At 52.4% G+C, this 12,971-nt stretch overlaps 7 protein-coding genes across 7 annotated transcripts in view; 3 read left to right on the top strand and 4 right to left on the bottom strand.

Moving 5' to 3' along the window:
* Positions 1-682, top strand: part of BO80DRAFT_422457 (CCDC47 family protein) — a gene marked incomplete at its 5' end in the record, with an annotated part of 1,888 nt that extends 1,206 nt beyond the window's left edge. Inside the window, one exon of the mRNA XM_025718825.1 lies at positions 54-682. Within this exon, the coding sequence (XP_025578398.1) occupies positions 54-429 (376 nt within the window). The 3' untranslated portion in view covers positions 430-682. The remainder of the gene's footprint in view (positions 1-53) is intronic.
* BO80DRAFT_422455 (nucleoside transmembrane transporter FUN26) lies at positions 640-2,369 on the bottom strand. Its single transcript, XM_025718824.1, has 2 exons — positions 2,084-2,369; positions 640-2,020 (listed from the first exon to the last, which is right to left on the bottom strand). The coding sequence occupies exons 1-2, from the start codon at positions 2,257-2,259 to the stop codon at positions 847-849; spliced, it is 1,350 nt and encodes a 449-aa protein (XP_025578397.1). The 5' UTR covers positions 2,260-2,369; the 3' UTR covers positions 640-846.
* A 118-nt stretch (positions 2,370-2,487) lies between these two features.
* On the bottom strand, positions 2,488-5,368 carry mdr2 (ATP-binding cassette permease mdr2). Its single transcript, XM_025718823.1, has 3 exons — positions 3,968-5,368; positions 3,272-3,907; positions 2,488-3,223 (listed from the first exon to the last, which is right to left on the bottom strand). Exons 1-3 carry the CDS (start codon positions 5,198-5,200, stop codon positions 2,708-2,710), a joined length of 2,385 nt encoding a protein of 794 aa, XP_025578396.1. The 5' UTR covers positions 5,201-5,368; the 3' UTR covers positions 2,488-2,707.
* Positions 5,369-5,505: 137 nt separating this feature from the next.
* BO80DRAFT_400281 (Hsp90 co-chaperone CDC37) lies at positions 5,506-7,359 on the top strand. Its single transcript, XM_025717514.1, has 2 exons — positions 5,506-6,665; positions 6,724-7,359. The coding sequence occupies exons 1-2, from the start codon at positions 5,698-5,700 to the stop codon at positions 7,229-7,231; spliced, it is 1,476 nt and encodes a 491-aa protein (XP_025578395.1). The 5' UTR covers positions 5,506-5,697; the 3' UTR covers positions 7,232-7,359.
* On the bottom strand, positions 7,360-8,937 carry BO80DRAFT_400280 (clathrin light chain CLC1). Its single transcript, XM_025717513.1, has 4 exons — positions 8,753-8,937; positions 8,456-8,697; positions 8,286-8,392; positions 7,360-8,191 (listed from the first exon to the last, which is right to left on the bottom strand). The coding sequence occupies exons 1-4, from the start codon at positions 8,790-8,792 to the stop codon at positions 7,840-7,842; spliced, it is 741 nt and encodes a 246-aa protein (XP_025578394.1). The 5' UTR covers positions 8,793-8,937; the 3' UTR covers positions 7,360-7,839.
* Positions 8,938-9,023: 86 nt separating this feature from the next.
* On the top strand, positions 9,024-10,750 carry BO80DRAFT_400277 (CTD-interacting domain-containing protein; the record flags this gene model as incomplete). The annotated part of the gene is made up of 5 exons (XM_025717512.1): positions 9,024-9,385; positions 9,445-9,536; positions 9,590-9,648; positions 9,702-9,843; positions 9,888-10,750. Exons 1-5 carry the CDS (start codon positions 9,288-9,290, stop codon positions 10,748-10,750), a joined length of 1,254 nt encoding a protein of 417 aa, XP_025578393.1. The 5' UTR covers positions 9,024-9,287.
* A 234-nt stretch (positions 10,751-10,984) lies between these two features.
* BO80DRAFT_462209 (t-SNARE syntaxin TLG2) lies at positions 10,985-12,645 on the bottom strand. Its single transcript, XM_025722500.1, has 4 exons — positions 12,409-12,645; positions 11,805-12,337; positions 11,403-11,746; positions 10,985-11,340 (listed from the first exon to the last, which is right to left on the bottom strand). The coding sequence occupies exons 1-4, from the start codon at positions 12,429-12,431 to the stop codon at positions 11,059-11,061; spliced, it is 1,182 nt and encodes a 393-aa protein (XP_025578392.1). The 5' UTR covers positions 12,432-12,645; the 3' UTR covers positions 10,985-11,058.
* Between the last annotated feature and the right edge of the window lie 326 nt (positions 12,646-12,971).

Raw genomic sequence — 12,971 nt, 5'->3', positions numbered from 1 at the left:
CCCTTTTTTTTTTTTTTTTGGAAGAGTGCGCGCTAATGAATGTGTTTGTCTAGGATCGAGGAAACCACCCCCCGCAAGCGCATCGAACTGTCCGTCACTCTCCCCTCCTCCGCCGAGGGCTACTCGTCCACCCTGCCTCTGTTTTCTCAGTTCCTGCGCTTCACTGACCGTCTCGTCGGTGCCGCTCACTTCCGCCCTGAGGTAACCCGCAAGATCCGGAACGCTCGCGAGGAGGAAATCAAGAAGCTGCGTCGTGCCGACGAGGACGAGAAGGCTGAGGAGCGCCGACTGGCAGCCGAGAAGGTCAAGAAGGAGGATCGTGAGCGTCTCCTCCGTGGTCTGTCTGCTGATGAGCAGAAGAAGTACCTGGAGCGTGAGCAGCAGAAGGAGCATCGTCGTATGATGAAGAAGAGTACGCGCCGCGCATGAGCGTGTTCTCTTAAGCTATGGTGGGGAAGGCGGGAAAAGTACATCGCTGCTTTCGCTGCTGCTGTTCCGTTGCATAACTTCATGTACAATGTATTCGTAATTTCTTTTGGGGTCAGAATGGCTGGCTAGCTGGTTGGTTGGAGGATACCTAGGAGTCGATACTGATCTTATCGATCTATTAATGTATCTTGATAGTATGATGACTGATGTCTTGACAGAGGGTTCCATATCTTTCAGGCCCATAATTGGATAGCTATATTCAGAAGACCCATTCACCCACTATAGCTCCGAAGGGCTCAATTGACTACCTCGTGCCGAGGTAATCTCAACCTACGACACCAGTACCTAGTCTATATATTAGAGCAACAACACCAGAAAGACCGCAATAAAATCTACATGATATAAACCTCCACACCGTCAAGCACCAGCAACCAAAAAGCTCATCAAGCTTCCCGCCGTCAACCCACCAACGAGCATCAATGCCATGAACCCACCCGCGGGTTCACGTTCCTCAGGAGACACCCATTGACCGGCGCCCATCATGCAATTGCTGCCCAGATAACCATTGCTGATGCCAAAGAGTAACTGCACAACAAACAGGTAAAAGAAGTCGCTTTCCACGACAGCACCCCGTCCACGGATATTACAGAGCAGATAGAGAGGGATGAATCCTGCTCGCGCAATGGAGAAGAGGAACAGCGCCAAGGGGCGATGTACCAATGAGAGACGGGGGACCAGGACGAGCATACGTCCGAGGAGGTCACCTGCATTCCAGAAGAAGAACGCCAGGGGGACGAAAACGGCCTGGTCGAAGAGTCGAGATCGGTTGGGGGTTGGAGCGTGGACGGATTCGATCTCCGCTGTGAAGACGGGGAAGGTCATGGTGATGGTGAAGCAGAGGAAGATAGCTGTGGCCATGAAGCGGAGCTTCTTGAAGAGGGTCCAGAGGCTGACGGTCTTGCTGGGGTCATTTTCGGAGACGCCTGAGTCGCTGTGGTCATCTGTTGCGTCGGAGAGGGTGGTGGCTGAGCGGCGCTTTACGAGAGATAGGAAGGCGAGGAGAGCGAATGATGACACGGCTGTAGCTGTGATGAAGTAGGCGAATGCTGATTTGGAGAATTCTGGCGGCGCGGCCTGGCCTTCTTTCTTACTGGGGACGGAGATCACGGAGAGGATCTGGACGATGCAGGGCAATACTCCCGCTACGCCTTGACCGCCCATGATGGCCTGGGTGTATTCCTCTCGTCCGAAACCGGAGACGTAGGCGTATACGCCATTTTGGTTGATTCCTGTGGCGAGACTGGCTCCGAAGACCATGAACATCAGGAAGGCGAAGTATGTGCCCACTGCGACATCTTTCATGAGGATGGTGGAGAAGGCCAGAAGTGTGAACACTACTATGTTGATAAGCAGAGAGATAGTGACCCGCTTAGGATACGATGCTCCCTTCTGTAGCTTGGCGAGGATGAACGATGAGCCTAGGTTAGTGACGGTGGATACGCTCAATATAGAGGGTTGGTAATGAGTCGCTGCCCAGTCGTCTGAGTGGAAACGGTGGTAGAAGTACGGGGCAGCAGCGAGGAACATGTTCCTATGTGAATCCGGTATAGTTAGATGACTGCTGTCAATGCGATGACTATAGGGTGGAACATACCACGCCCACAACATGGACACCCCCAGGAGGAAGAATACTGCATATTCGTATTTGGAGAAAGGGGCATGTTTCCGGTGCTGATGGGAGGAATGGGTGCTCTCATCGTCGGGGTCAACCGGCTGCTCGATTGCCTCATAGGTCGGCCGAGGAGAGATAAGTCTCCGGATGCGATTCATTGTGGTGGTTTGTCGGATTGTCCCTGTTCAGAAGTTGAGGCGGGACAGTAAGTCGTACGAGACTCAGCCCATGATGGTCGAAGGGAATGAGACAGGGAAGATCAGCGGCGACGAGAGGACGAGCAACGGTGGTCATGAGGCCGTGACGCTCGCCAAGACAGGCAGGCCGGGTGACTAAGGCGACGCTTATCGGACACAGCACAAAGCACAAGGTACAAACACCACGGAGAAGTAGAGATGGGTATTATATTTTATCTATCCATTCATCAGAGCTGGGCCACGCGAGTGTGTCAAAGATCCCGTAGTAGATACATCCAGAGTTGGTGGCCCAGCCGTCTAGACAAAGTGTATGTGCCCCATACAGGCTATATACTCTACACCGCGCAAGACAAGATAACAAAGAAAAGGAGAAGGGAAAGGTCAGAATCTATCCAAACGATTGGCCAGCCTACTGCTTCTGCTGACCGCGTTCGCCACTTGCGTCTTCAGCGTCGGCATCTGCTTCAGCTTGAGCTTCAGCTTGAGCTTCAGCTTCCTCTTTCTCCAACTCCCACAGTTTCTCTTCTGTCGCTGGGCTGATGGAAGCGTTGGTCGGAGTGTTCTCGCCGCCACTGATCTGCCACTCCATCAGCTTCGTGAAGGCACCATCAGGACGAGCGCTGAGCTCCTCATATGTTCCCTGCTCCGCCACCTTTCCGTCAGGTGCGAGAACAATGATCGTGTCAGAGCGCTTGATGGTAGAGAGTCTGTGAGCGATGCTGATTGTCGTGTTATTCCCACGAAGAAGGGCAGCGAGGGCACTGTTAACCAATGTCTCGGATTCGGCATCAAGGGCAGAAGTTGCTTCATCCAGGATCAAGATATCGGGATCCTTGATGAGGGCACGTGCAATGGCAATACGTTGCTTTTGTCCACCGGAGAGTTGAGCTCCGCGAGGTCCAACCTGAGTATCTAGGCCATCCGGCTAGAAAACGTTAGTCAGGGTTATAGCCAAAAGTGGGGTTCAACTTACGAAGTCGCTAATGAACTGGCAGTTCGCCTTCCTGGCTGCTGCGACAATCTCAGACCTTGTCGCCCGTGGCCTGCCATAGGCAATGTTCTCAGCAACTGTTCCCGAGAACAGGACGGGCTCCTGTGCGACAACACCGATCTTCCTGCGAAGGGACTTGGCGTTCATCTCGCTGATGTCTTTACCGCCAATCAAGACACGCCCGCCTGTTGGGTTGTAGAATCGGAGCAGAAGCGAAGCAATGGTCGACTTTCCTCCTCCTGAAGGCCCCACAATGGCAACGTTCTTCCCTTGCGGGATCTCAAAGTTCAGCTCCTTGAAGATAGGAACGGCAGGCCGTGTCGGGTAGCTGAAATTCACATTCTCGAAACGGATAGGGCCACGGGCAGATTCAACTTTGTTACCCTTAGTAGGGGAGATCGATGGCTGACGGTCCTGCAACTCGAAGAGACGACTAGCAGCACCGACACCTTTCATCAACTCGGAGTAAAAGCTAGAGAGACCGAACATGCTGGAACCAGCATAGGCAGTATACATCAAGAATGATGTCAGCTCTCCGAGCGTGATGCCACCAGACTGAACCATGCCACCTCCAACATAGAGCAGCGCCAAGATCGTCATGTTGCCCATGAAGCCAGTCTGGTTATGTTGTCAGAAACCTGCGCCAGATTAGATCGACAGGACTTGGAAGACACATACCGAACTGAAGAATGTAGCACTAATCAGGGACTCTCTCTTGCCAAGCTCGAAGATCTTGCGCACTTGGTTGTTGTACCGGTTGACTTCGAGAATTTCACCAGCAAAAGACTGACTGGTCTTGACGTTGCCCAGACGCTCTTCTGCGATCTTGGTCAAAGTACCGAGGTTTCTTTGAATCTTGCGGCTGAGGTTCCTTACCGCTCTACCATAGAAAAAGGCTCCAAGTCCAATGGGGGGCAGCAACAGAAACAAGATGCTAGAGAGCTTGAGACTGACATAAGTCATCAGTCCAAAGCCTGCTGCACCGCTAACTGCTGCCCGCAAGCCGTCCGACAAGTTCTGCGTGATACTCTTGCCCACAATAATGGTGTCAGACCCAAGCCGAGAGATCAAGTCGCCTACTCTGTTCGCATCGAAGAACTCCGCATCCTGAACAAAGGTGTTGCGGAACAGCTTCGAACGAAGTCTAGAGACAATGCGCTCACCGACGATGCGGAGAATGACGATGCGACCATAGTTAGCAGCGGCACCCAAGGTAAGGATACCGGCCAGAGCACCATAAAACATCGGCACGCTCAATCCAAAGAGCTGATCCCCACCTTCCTCGGAAGGCTTGGAGGCTGCATCCATGATTTTACCAATCGAGAAGGGAACAGACATTGTGATTGACGAGGAGATGAGCAGGAAGAAGAAAGCAAACCCGAGCTTCCTAGCTTCAGGTCGCGCGATAAGCAGGAGCCTCCATATCTCTTTGAAACCGGCTTTCTTTCCGCTAGCACCATCTTTCGCCAGCTTGGCTGAAAGATTGACCTGCGCAGCTTGTGCTCCTTTCTCCGATATCTCGAAGCCCTTGTCTATCTCTTCATCTTCCTTGTCCTGAGCCGTGCTGTTGTTCGTTTGAGACGATTGCGTTGATGCGTCCGCAGGCTTAGCGTCCAATGACCGTTGCGTAGAAGAGAAGGACCGAGATTGTGCTGCTAATTGCGTCCGTATGATAGAAAATCGTGAGCCATTATTGTAAGTGAAGGGCAGTCCAGATGTCAGCGAAAGGTTGTTGCGCAATGGACTTGTTACCCCCGAGAATTGTCGGCGGAGAACACCGGAAACACCAATTCCGGATTGATATGCATGAGCTCCAGAGTAGAACTCTTTAAGAATGCTTCCATTCACCTGGGCTCCCCGCCTGGTGGTGATCCTGGGGGCCCAGGAAGCCAGCAATCTGGCTCCGCGCATTTCGGACGAGAGTAGAAAGCGGAATCGGATGGCTGCTCAAATGGATGCCAAACGAGATAAGCAGGATGCCATATCCTACTAGATGAGCGAGGATCTGCCGAGACGCATGACACAGCCAAAGTGAACTGCTCTTCTGAAGACCGCTAGCGCTTGCAAGTCCGAATAATGTCAGCCGTGAATCCGCGAGACCGGCCATCGCCGTCCGGCCTCGCATCGGCCATGGTTCTGCCCGGCGACACCGCCTGCCCCGATTCCGCGGCCGTCGAAGCTGGTCGAGAGCTTTCGATGACTGCTCCAGACGCTGGCAGAGGCAGCGCGCGTGCATTTCTTCGTTCCTGAGACCTGAAGCTTATCTGGGCTTGAGGTTGTTGACTCTTCATCCTTAAGAATTAAATCCGGTTTTAGCTCTTACACCTCCTTTCTAGTTCGATACATTCCAGAATCTACCCCACCCTCACCCCTCCTATACAGTCCACTACATTCCGCCGTCGCCCAACATGGTGCTCGACTACAGCAAATGGGATGCGCTTGAACTCTCGGATGACTCCGATATTGAAGTGCACCCCAATGTCGACAAGCGTTCGTTCATCCGGGCCAAACAAGCTCAGATCCATCAACAGCGTTCCCAGCGCCGCTATGAGATCGATACTTTGAAGTACGAACACATTGTCAACGACGGCCTGCTTTCCAGAATCGATAAACTCCTTACATCCCTGAAGCAGAATGAGGGCTCCAAGAGTGTTGAAGAAGTCATCTTCCAAAACCTTATGGAATTCGCAGGCAACCCCTCGGAGGACCACCCCCCCGCGCCCCCCGCGGGAGTTCACACCCAGGAGAAGGAGCAGCCTAAGTATTCGCAGATGATGAGCGCTCTGCTTGATCAGGTCAAGAAGGAGATGGGCGATGCCAGCACGGAGGACCTCTATCAGGAGTATATCAAGGGCGTGAAGCGACACGAGGATAAGGTACAGGGCTTGCAGATGGAACTGCTACAAAGACTCGCCCAGCTTGAGAAGGAAGAGCGCAGCAAAATCACCAGCGATAAGTTGCATGAGGGGTTCAACACTTCCCACATTGCCAAGGGAGGCGATGCGAAAGGCACGGGATCGTCACAGCAGACGGGGACGGTCGAGCTTCTGAATCCTGGAGCATCAACAGCGGGCTCGTCTCAACTGGCTGCTGCTGATGATGATGACGAAGAGGAAGATCCCGAGGATATCAAGGCCAGCGACCTAGCCAAGCGATTTGCAAAGATTGACCGTAGTGATTACCGTGCTTTGCTTCAATTTGTGTCCGCGAACCCGCAGATCGTCGCCGAGAAGGAAACGGATGGTCTACTGGTCGAAGCTTTCAACAGCCAAATGGAAGGGAAGGAGGACTACGCTCGCACGTGTGTCCACCAAGGCTTGTTGCTGCAGTACTGCCGCTCCCTCGGCCGTGACGGAATCTCTCTTTTCTTTAAACGGTGTGTATGCGAAACCCCAATCAAGATGAACAACCCACTAACAGGTATACGCTTATAGTATCACGACCGCGGACCACCAGGCAGGAACTCTCTTCCGTAATGACGTCAACGAAACCTATAATAAGATCAAGACCCGTGCTGCGGAGCTTGCAAGGGACAGCTCTGCATCCAACGATCCGGCTGGCGTGGAGCAGATCCAGCTGCATGCAGTTGACCCTAACACTAAGATCACCATCAACATCCCTGCTGCTGAGAGCAATGAGCCAATTGAGATCGAGGCACGCAAGGTCTTCGAGTCCTTCTCCAAGGACATGCAAGCAGCACTCGCTTCGGAGTCCCTAGATGAGGTCAACAAGGTCCTCGGCGAGCTGAGTGTCGAGGAAGCTGAAGATGTAGTTGAGAAGCTGGGACAGAGTGGCATGCTGAGCCTCGAAGAAGGCATCGTCGACGCGACCACTGAAGAAGGTAGAAAGAAGCTGGAGGAGATCGAGGCCGAGAATAAGCGGGAAAGAGAGGAAAAACAAGAGATAGGAGAGCCGGGGGGTGATGTCACTGAGCTGGACTGAGGGCATGAGTGACTGTGCATCTGCTGAATGATGGGACGTGTATATTCGACAGCAGCTGTCATACTGTTTATTCGGCTTATACTATACTCAAATTGCTTGTAATGCATCTACACGCCTGGCACGGGTATAATTTGTAATGTAATTTCTTTCTCCTCGTAACATGTACACTTGGTGATTATCAGCTCCGTTGACGTTTAGAGTATGCACCGCACTTTTTAGGGGGTAAGGTGAATCAAAAGAGGCAATTAAGGGGTTCTAATGTCGATGTGATCTACCTACATCAAGGGAAAATAAGGGAGATAAGAAGACATGTGTTTGAGAATTGAAGAAAGAGACACATGTACTGAGAAGAAAACCATTAGCTCGAGGAACGTGGGGCTGTGTAGACATGCACGGTCGAGTGGAGAATGTGATAAACACCCGGAGGAATATGAAAGGTGGGAGTCATGAAAGCGGGCGCTGGAATGCAGAAGGCATGGTATCTCCGTAAGTGCTTCAATTCTCTTCAAGTGGGTTTTATCATCGGACTGTGGACTTGCGTAGATGTCGGGGGTTTCCCGCATCTACCAAGACTCCGTATGATTGCCATTCCTGATCAAATCGATTACTTAAACACCACCGGCACCGGGGGCATTCTGGTCCTTCTTGAGGTCCAGGAGCATCTCTCGGAAGCGCTCCTTACCGGAGCCACTAGCACCACCCTTGGATCCCTTTCCAGAGATATCAACAAGCTTCGCAATGCGCTCCCAGCTGGTGCCTCCGGACGAGGTATCCTCCCGGTTGGCCAGGAATTGATCCGCCTCGGCGCGGGTCTGAGAACGAAGCTTGTCCGTCTTGTTGTTATACGAGACATAGAAGTCGTCGATATCCTCGCGGGCCTTGGTGATAGTAGCATTCTTTTTCTCCTCCGAGATCTCCGTACGACGTTGGATGTCCGCATCTCGGCGCTCCCGCCATTCGCTGTAGGTGACCCACAATCAGCACATAGAACTTAAGTGACGTAGTACCGAGTAGGGAGCGCATGTACTGGCCCCTAAAATATTAATTCACTTACCGAACAGGCTCTGGATCCTCCTCTGGCGCCTGGTAAGTGTAGTTGGAATATCCGGTGGGTGGGAAGGGGGCACCAGATCCGGTGATGGTGCCACCAGGGGCAACTTGCTATTGAATTGCAATCGGATTAGCGCACGAATGCTTCAATTATCCATCATAGATATCCCATACCTCATTCTGTGTATCAAGAGCCGGGAAAGAAGATTCGAATCCAGCGATCTCCTGAGGTTCAGCACCAGCGGCCGGAGCGACATCCGCACCACCCAGTAAGTCGTCATTGTTTACATCGTCGGCAGCGACATGGTCTTGGGGAGTCGCAAACTGTTCTGCGTCATCACCGAGCATAGCCCGTTCGCGAGCTAGGAAATCATTTTCATCCGAGGCACCGTTGGTTTCAACAACTTCGGTCTGGCCTAGAAACCGGTTAGTGTCATGTAGTGTTGGCGGGCGATGATGCGGACTGCTCACCCGCAGAGAAGTCCTCCAATGAAGGGAAGCGATCCGCCATTATTGTCGCTTAATGTAGTTTGAGAAAATGAGAGTGATATGTGCAAGAAATGCTTGATTGTGAGATTGGGGGAAATGAGAAGAGACGGGAATGTGAATGTGAGGCTCCAGCTGGCGTCTTGAGGATGCGGACGGACCGTTCCAACTATGAATGGAGAACCCCCCGGATTCTGCCGGGGAAGGCGGTCGCGCAGCTACACTGCTCATTAAGGTGTGACGGATGAGCTTCACTCTCCCCAAGAACCCTTCTCTCCTTCACGCCAGATCTCCCTCGTGGTGCCCGTATCAGCTTGGCTTTATCTTGAGGTGAACCCCGCCATCACTTCTCTTGGCTGGCGGATTGTGTCCACAGTCATTCATTTCAGCATACGCGCCTAGGGAATAACGATCCAGCCTCTAGCTTGCGACGAGCTAAACACACTACACTCACACACCATTTGTTGCCTTTTGTCAATAGGATTGCTTTCCACCGTATTCATATCATAGAGGAACCGACATGGCATATACAGATGATGCCGTGAAAGCGAAACTTTCAGCTCTCAATGAGACGCAGGAAGGCATTGTCACAGTTGCGCAATGGGTCATGTTTCACAGGCAAGACGACAGCGGTTCAAGTATCCTAAAGCCTTGCTAATATGTCCCTTGAATTTCAGACGCCATGCCGACCGCACAGCACAACTCTGGCTGCAAAAGCTACGCGATTCGCCAGCGCCGAAACGTCTGAACCTGATCTACTTGGCTAATGGTATGGCTTGTCTTTCCTTACCGGCGGCAGTCTGGTACTAACAACGATCCCAGAGGTTGTGCAACAGTCAAAAGCCCGGAGGAAGGAGGACTTCGTCGTCGCATTCTCACCGGTCAGTATCACCATACCAGGTCCTGCGAAGCACTAGACGCTAACGTTTACCAGATTATCGCAGAGGCCACGGCTATCGCATACAAGGGATCCTCGAATGATATCCAGCAAAAGCTTCGTCGGGTGGTTGAAGTGTGGAGACAGAGATCAATTTTTGAGCTTCCCATCCAGGAGGCTGTAGAAACTCGCGTCGATGGTAAGGTGCCCTTCACCTTTGCTCCATTCATCCGACTAACTCAGTCACAGAAATCGACAAATCGCGCTCTACCGGTAAAAAGCCGTTGCTAGGAGGCTCGCTGTTTTCAAACTCGTCAGGATCAACACCGCCTGAGCTCCAGCCTCTTGTACCCCTACAATCGACCCTTTCCAAAGTTACGTTGGCTTCCGTGGCACCAACTGCAGTGGGGAATGCGGAGTATGATAAGTTGCATGATCCCAACACACCTTTGCCTCCACCTCCAGTGCATGCTGCACGACTCAGCCACTTGTTGAAAGCCCTTGCGAACGCAGAGAGCTCTGTCTCAGAGGTGATTAGATCACGCCGCTTGCTTATCGACGGTCTGGAGAAGCTGCTCGAAACCAATCGCTCAGCCTTGTCGAAGGAGGAAGCCATGGCTGCACAGTTGAAAGAAAGAAAAGCGGAGACGGAAGCGACGAAGCGGGAGGTAGAAGATGGGATCATGCGGGGACTCTCTGCTGAAAACTCGCCTGCGGTCAGCCATGGAGATTCTGGGTTAGAGGGAGAATCTATCTCCCGTCCTGAAGTTGAGGCCCTAACTCCCCCGCCTGTAGAGGCCCTTACTCCTGTTGGTTCCCCCAAACAGGCAGCACAGGAGACAATTCCTGCTACGGCACCTACTCAACCTCAAATTCTAGGTGGTTTCACCTTGCCAGGATTCGGAGCCCCCTTCGATTCTTCCCTTGCCATGGCAGGTCTCCCCTCTACGGGTCTGAACGATCACCAACTGGACGGTTCAAATGGGCTTCATGCGAAGAAGCGCAAGGTTACCCACGAGGAGGAAGATTATGCTCAGTTTGCAAGCGGCGATTTAGATGCCGATGTTGCTGAGCTCCTGAAACAAGAGAGTGATGCCCAGCAGTAACCTCCTTCGTGGCGGAGCATCTGTTCAAAACGCTTTGCTTGCCGACACCTTTACCATTTGAACCTCGTCTGTTCGATTGTCTCTTATGCCACTTACTGAAGTTGTAGGTATTCCCTTTCCGTAGTAAGGGGCCGCAGCCATCCGTGCTTTTACGATAATAGCTGGATATCCGCTGTTTATGTGATTAGCAATGTATTTTTGAACGTGTTGTCCATGGGCAGATAATATTCTTTCACAACGAATCGACCGATCGCTGAATTCATTTGAATTAGTTTCATTACTATTATCATCGAATCCTGAGATGCGAGCTATCGATATATATCTGGATCACCCCATTTGTTTCTCGCTGCCCGTGACAAGGACGGGTGTCTCTTCCGGCGGGATATGATCTCAAATGCTCGCGGGGCCATGGCGGGCGGCTGTTCATTTTGCGGGGGAGGAGGCGCCGGCGCCGGTGCCGGTACCGGGGCGGGATCCGGGGAACTATGTTTCTTCGGCTTCACCAGTAGAACGATGAACAAACCTGCCACCAGGATCACCAACAGGAGAAGGATTTTGCGCTTCACTGTACGTCGTTGATAGTTTGTGGCCTGTGAGACACAGCCTGATTAGTGAAAGTCTTCTCGGTACAGCGCATATGACGTAGACATACCACTTTGAGCTCCTTATCCGCGGCCTTGACCTCCGTCCCCATCCGCTCAATATTATAATCTATCCGGTCCAGCATAGTACCCTGGTCAATAACCATAGCCTGTAGCTCACGGAAGATGTCCGACAATTCGATGATGCCTTTGGCGATGTCGTTGATTTCCCGCTCCCGCTGCTCAATGGCGGCGTCATTCTGACCCGTCAGGCGTTGCGACGTTTGCAGCAGCGTAGACTGCGAGAATGACTTGTCCGCGTCAGACTCCATCAACGAAGGGTCTGTGTAGGGGTTCTGCATAGGTGTCGGGGATCGTTCAAACGGTGCTGATCCGCCCTCCAGTCCTCGTAACTCTACCAGCCCATGCGGTTAGCTCAACAACCAAACCACAACAAATCCAGGCAATCTCACTCTTCAAGTAGTTACTCTGTTTCTTTCGAAACCGAGCACTAGCCTCCTGTACCCTCGCAGCAAGAGATATCTGCAGGTTCTTCGCCATAGTCTCATCTCCGCTGCTTACTCCACCCTGTTGTTTAGCCTCCCGCACCATCACCTCGATCTTCTGAACAGCCTTCTGGCACATATGGAAAGCGCGCGTGATCTCCTGTGTCAGTCGCTCTATTACAGCTTCGTCCTGCTTCCTCGCATCCTCGTCGCCAAATCCAGGTAGAAGGTGCTTCTGGTGTAATTTATCTAGGAGGGCGGACTTCTGCGCGATGTCGGCCAGTAGTTCCGTCACTTCTTCCTGTACGTCGACCCAGCGCGGGGGTAAAACGTCCATCTCGATAATTGCGTCGCCATCATCGTCGAGTCCTCCAGTTTCCGAAATGAGTCGTCGGCTTTCTTCGGGCTGTGATGTGCTATCGGAGAAGCCCTTGGATGCTCCGAGATAACGTGGCTTCTTGGCTGGGTGATGCGCGAACGACTGGCGGTAGGAGATATACCTGTGTTTTGGGAAAGTAGTTAGTTTTCCTGGAACTCGCAATGTAAAATGCTCCGAGTTGGGGTATGTTACAGGTTGGTGCGGTCCCGCCACATTGTGAAGGGTTGTTGTTCTGCGGTAATCCTTCGTCGGGGGTGGTCTTAGGCTACCCTGATCATTGTCGGCCCAGGGATGCGGTCTGAGGAACACCGAGATAACGAGCCGCAAGAACTCGGAGCACAGGATATCTGGATATAGGGCGTTCAAGGCGATGAGAATTGAGGCCGTTTCGGCGTAGACTTGTATGCAGCAGGATGAATCCGATAGCACCTCTGTACTTCCCGGAGCTCGATCTCCATGTTGCACATGAAGGGACGACCGCACCAATCCCGATGCGGTAGCAGCCGCGCCGATCTAAATATATTACGTCAGCCACGATGCTCGATGCCCATGACTGAGTAATTATGCGAGATTATGCATCATGATCGAAGAGGCCGTCGTATTCGGGGGATGATGTCCGGAAGGGGGATGATATGTCCATCATGTGTGCCTCTATGGACTTGGCTTTCCTGTCTCAGTACAACGGTGCTGGCTTTACGACTCACTTGCAGCACCGCCACGGCTCTTGGTAAGAGCACTGTTGCGCTGTTTCAAAT

The sequence above is a fragment of the Aspergillus ibericus genome (genome assembly GCF_003184845.1).
Source record: "Aspergillus ibericus CBS 121593 unplaced genomic scaffold BO80scaffold_7, whole genome shotgun sequence".
Classification (NCBI taxonomy): domain Eukaryota; kingdom Fungi; phylum Ascomycota; class Eurotiomycetes; order Eurotiales; family Aspergillaceae; genus Aspergillus; species Aspergillus ibericus.
Note: the sequence above shows the minus strand (reverse complement) of the source record. Positions and strands in the feature narration are given on the sequence as shown.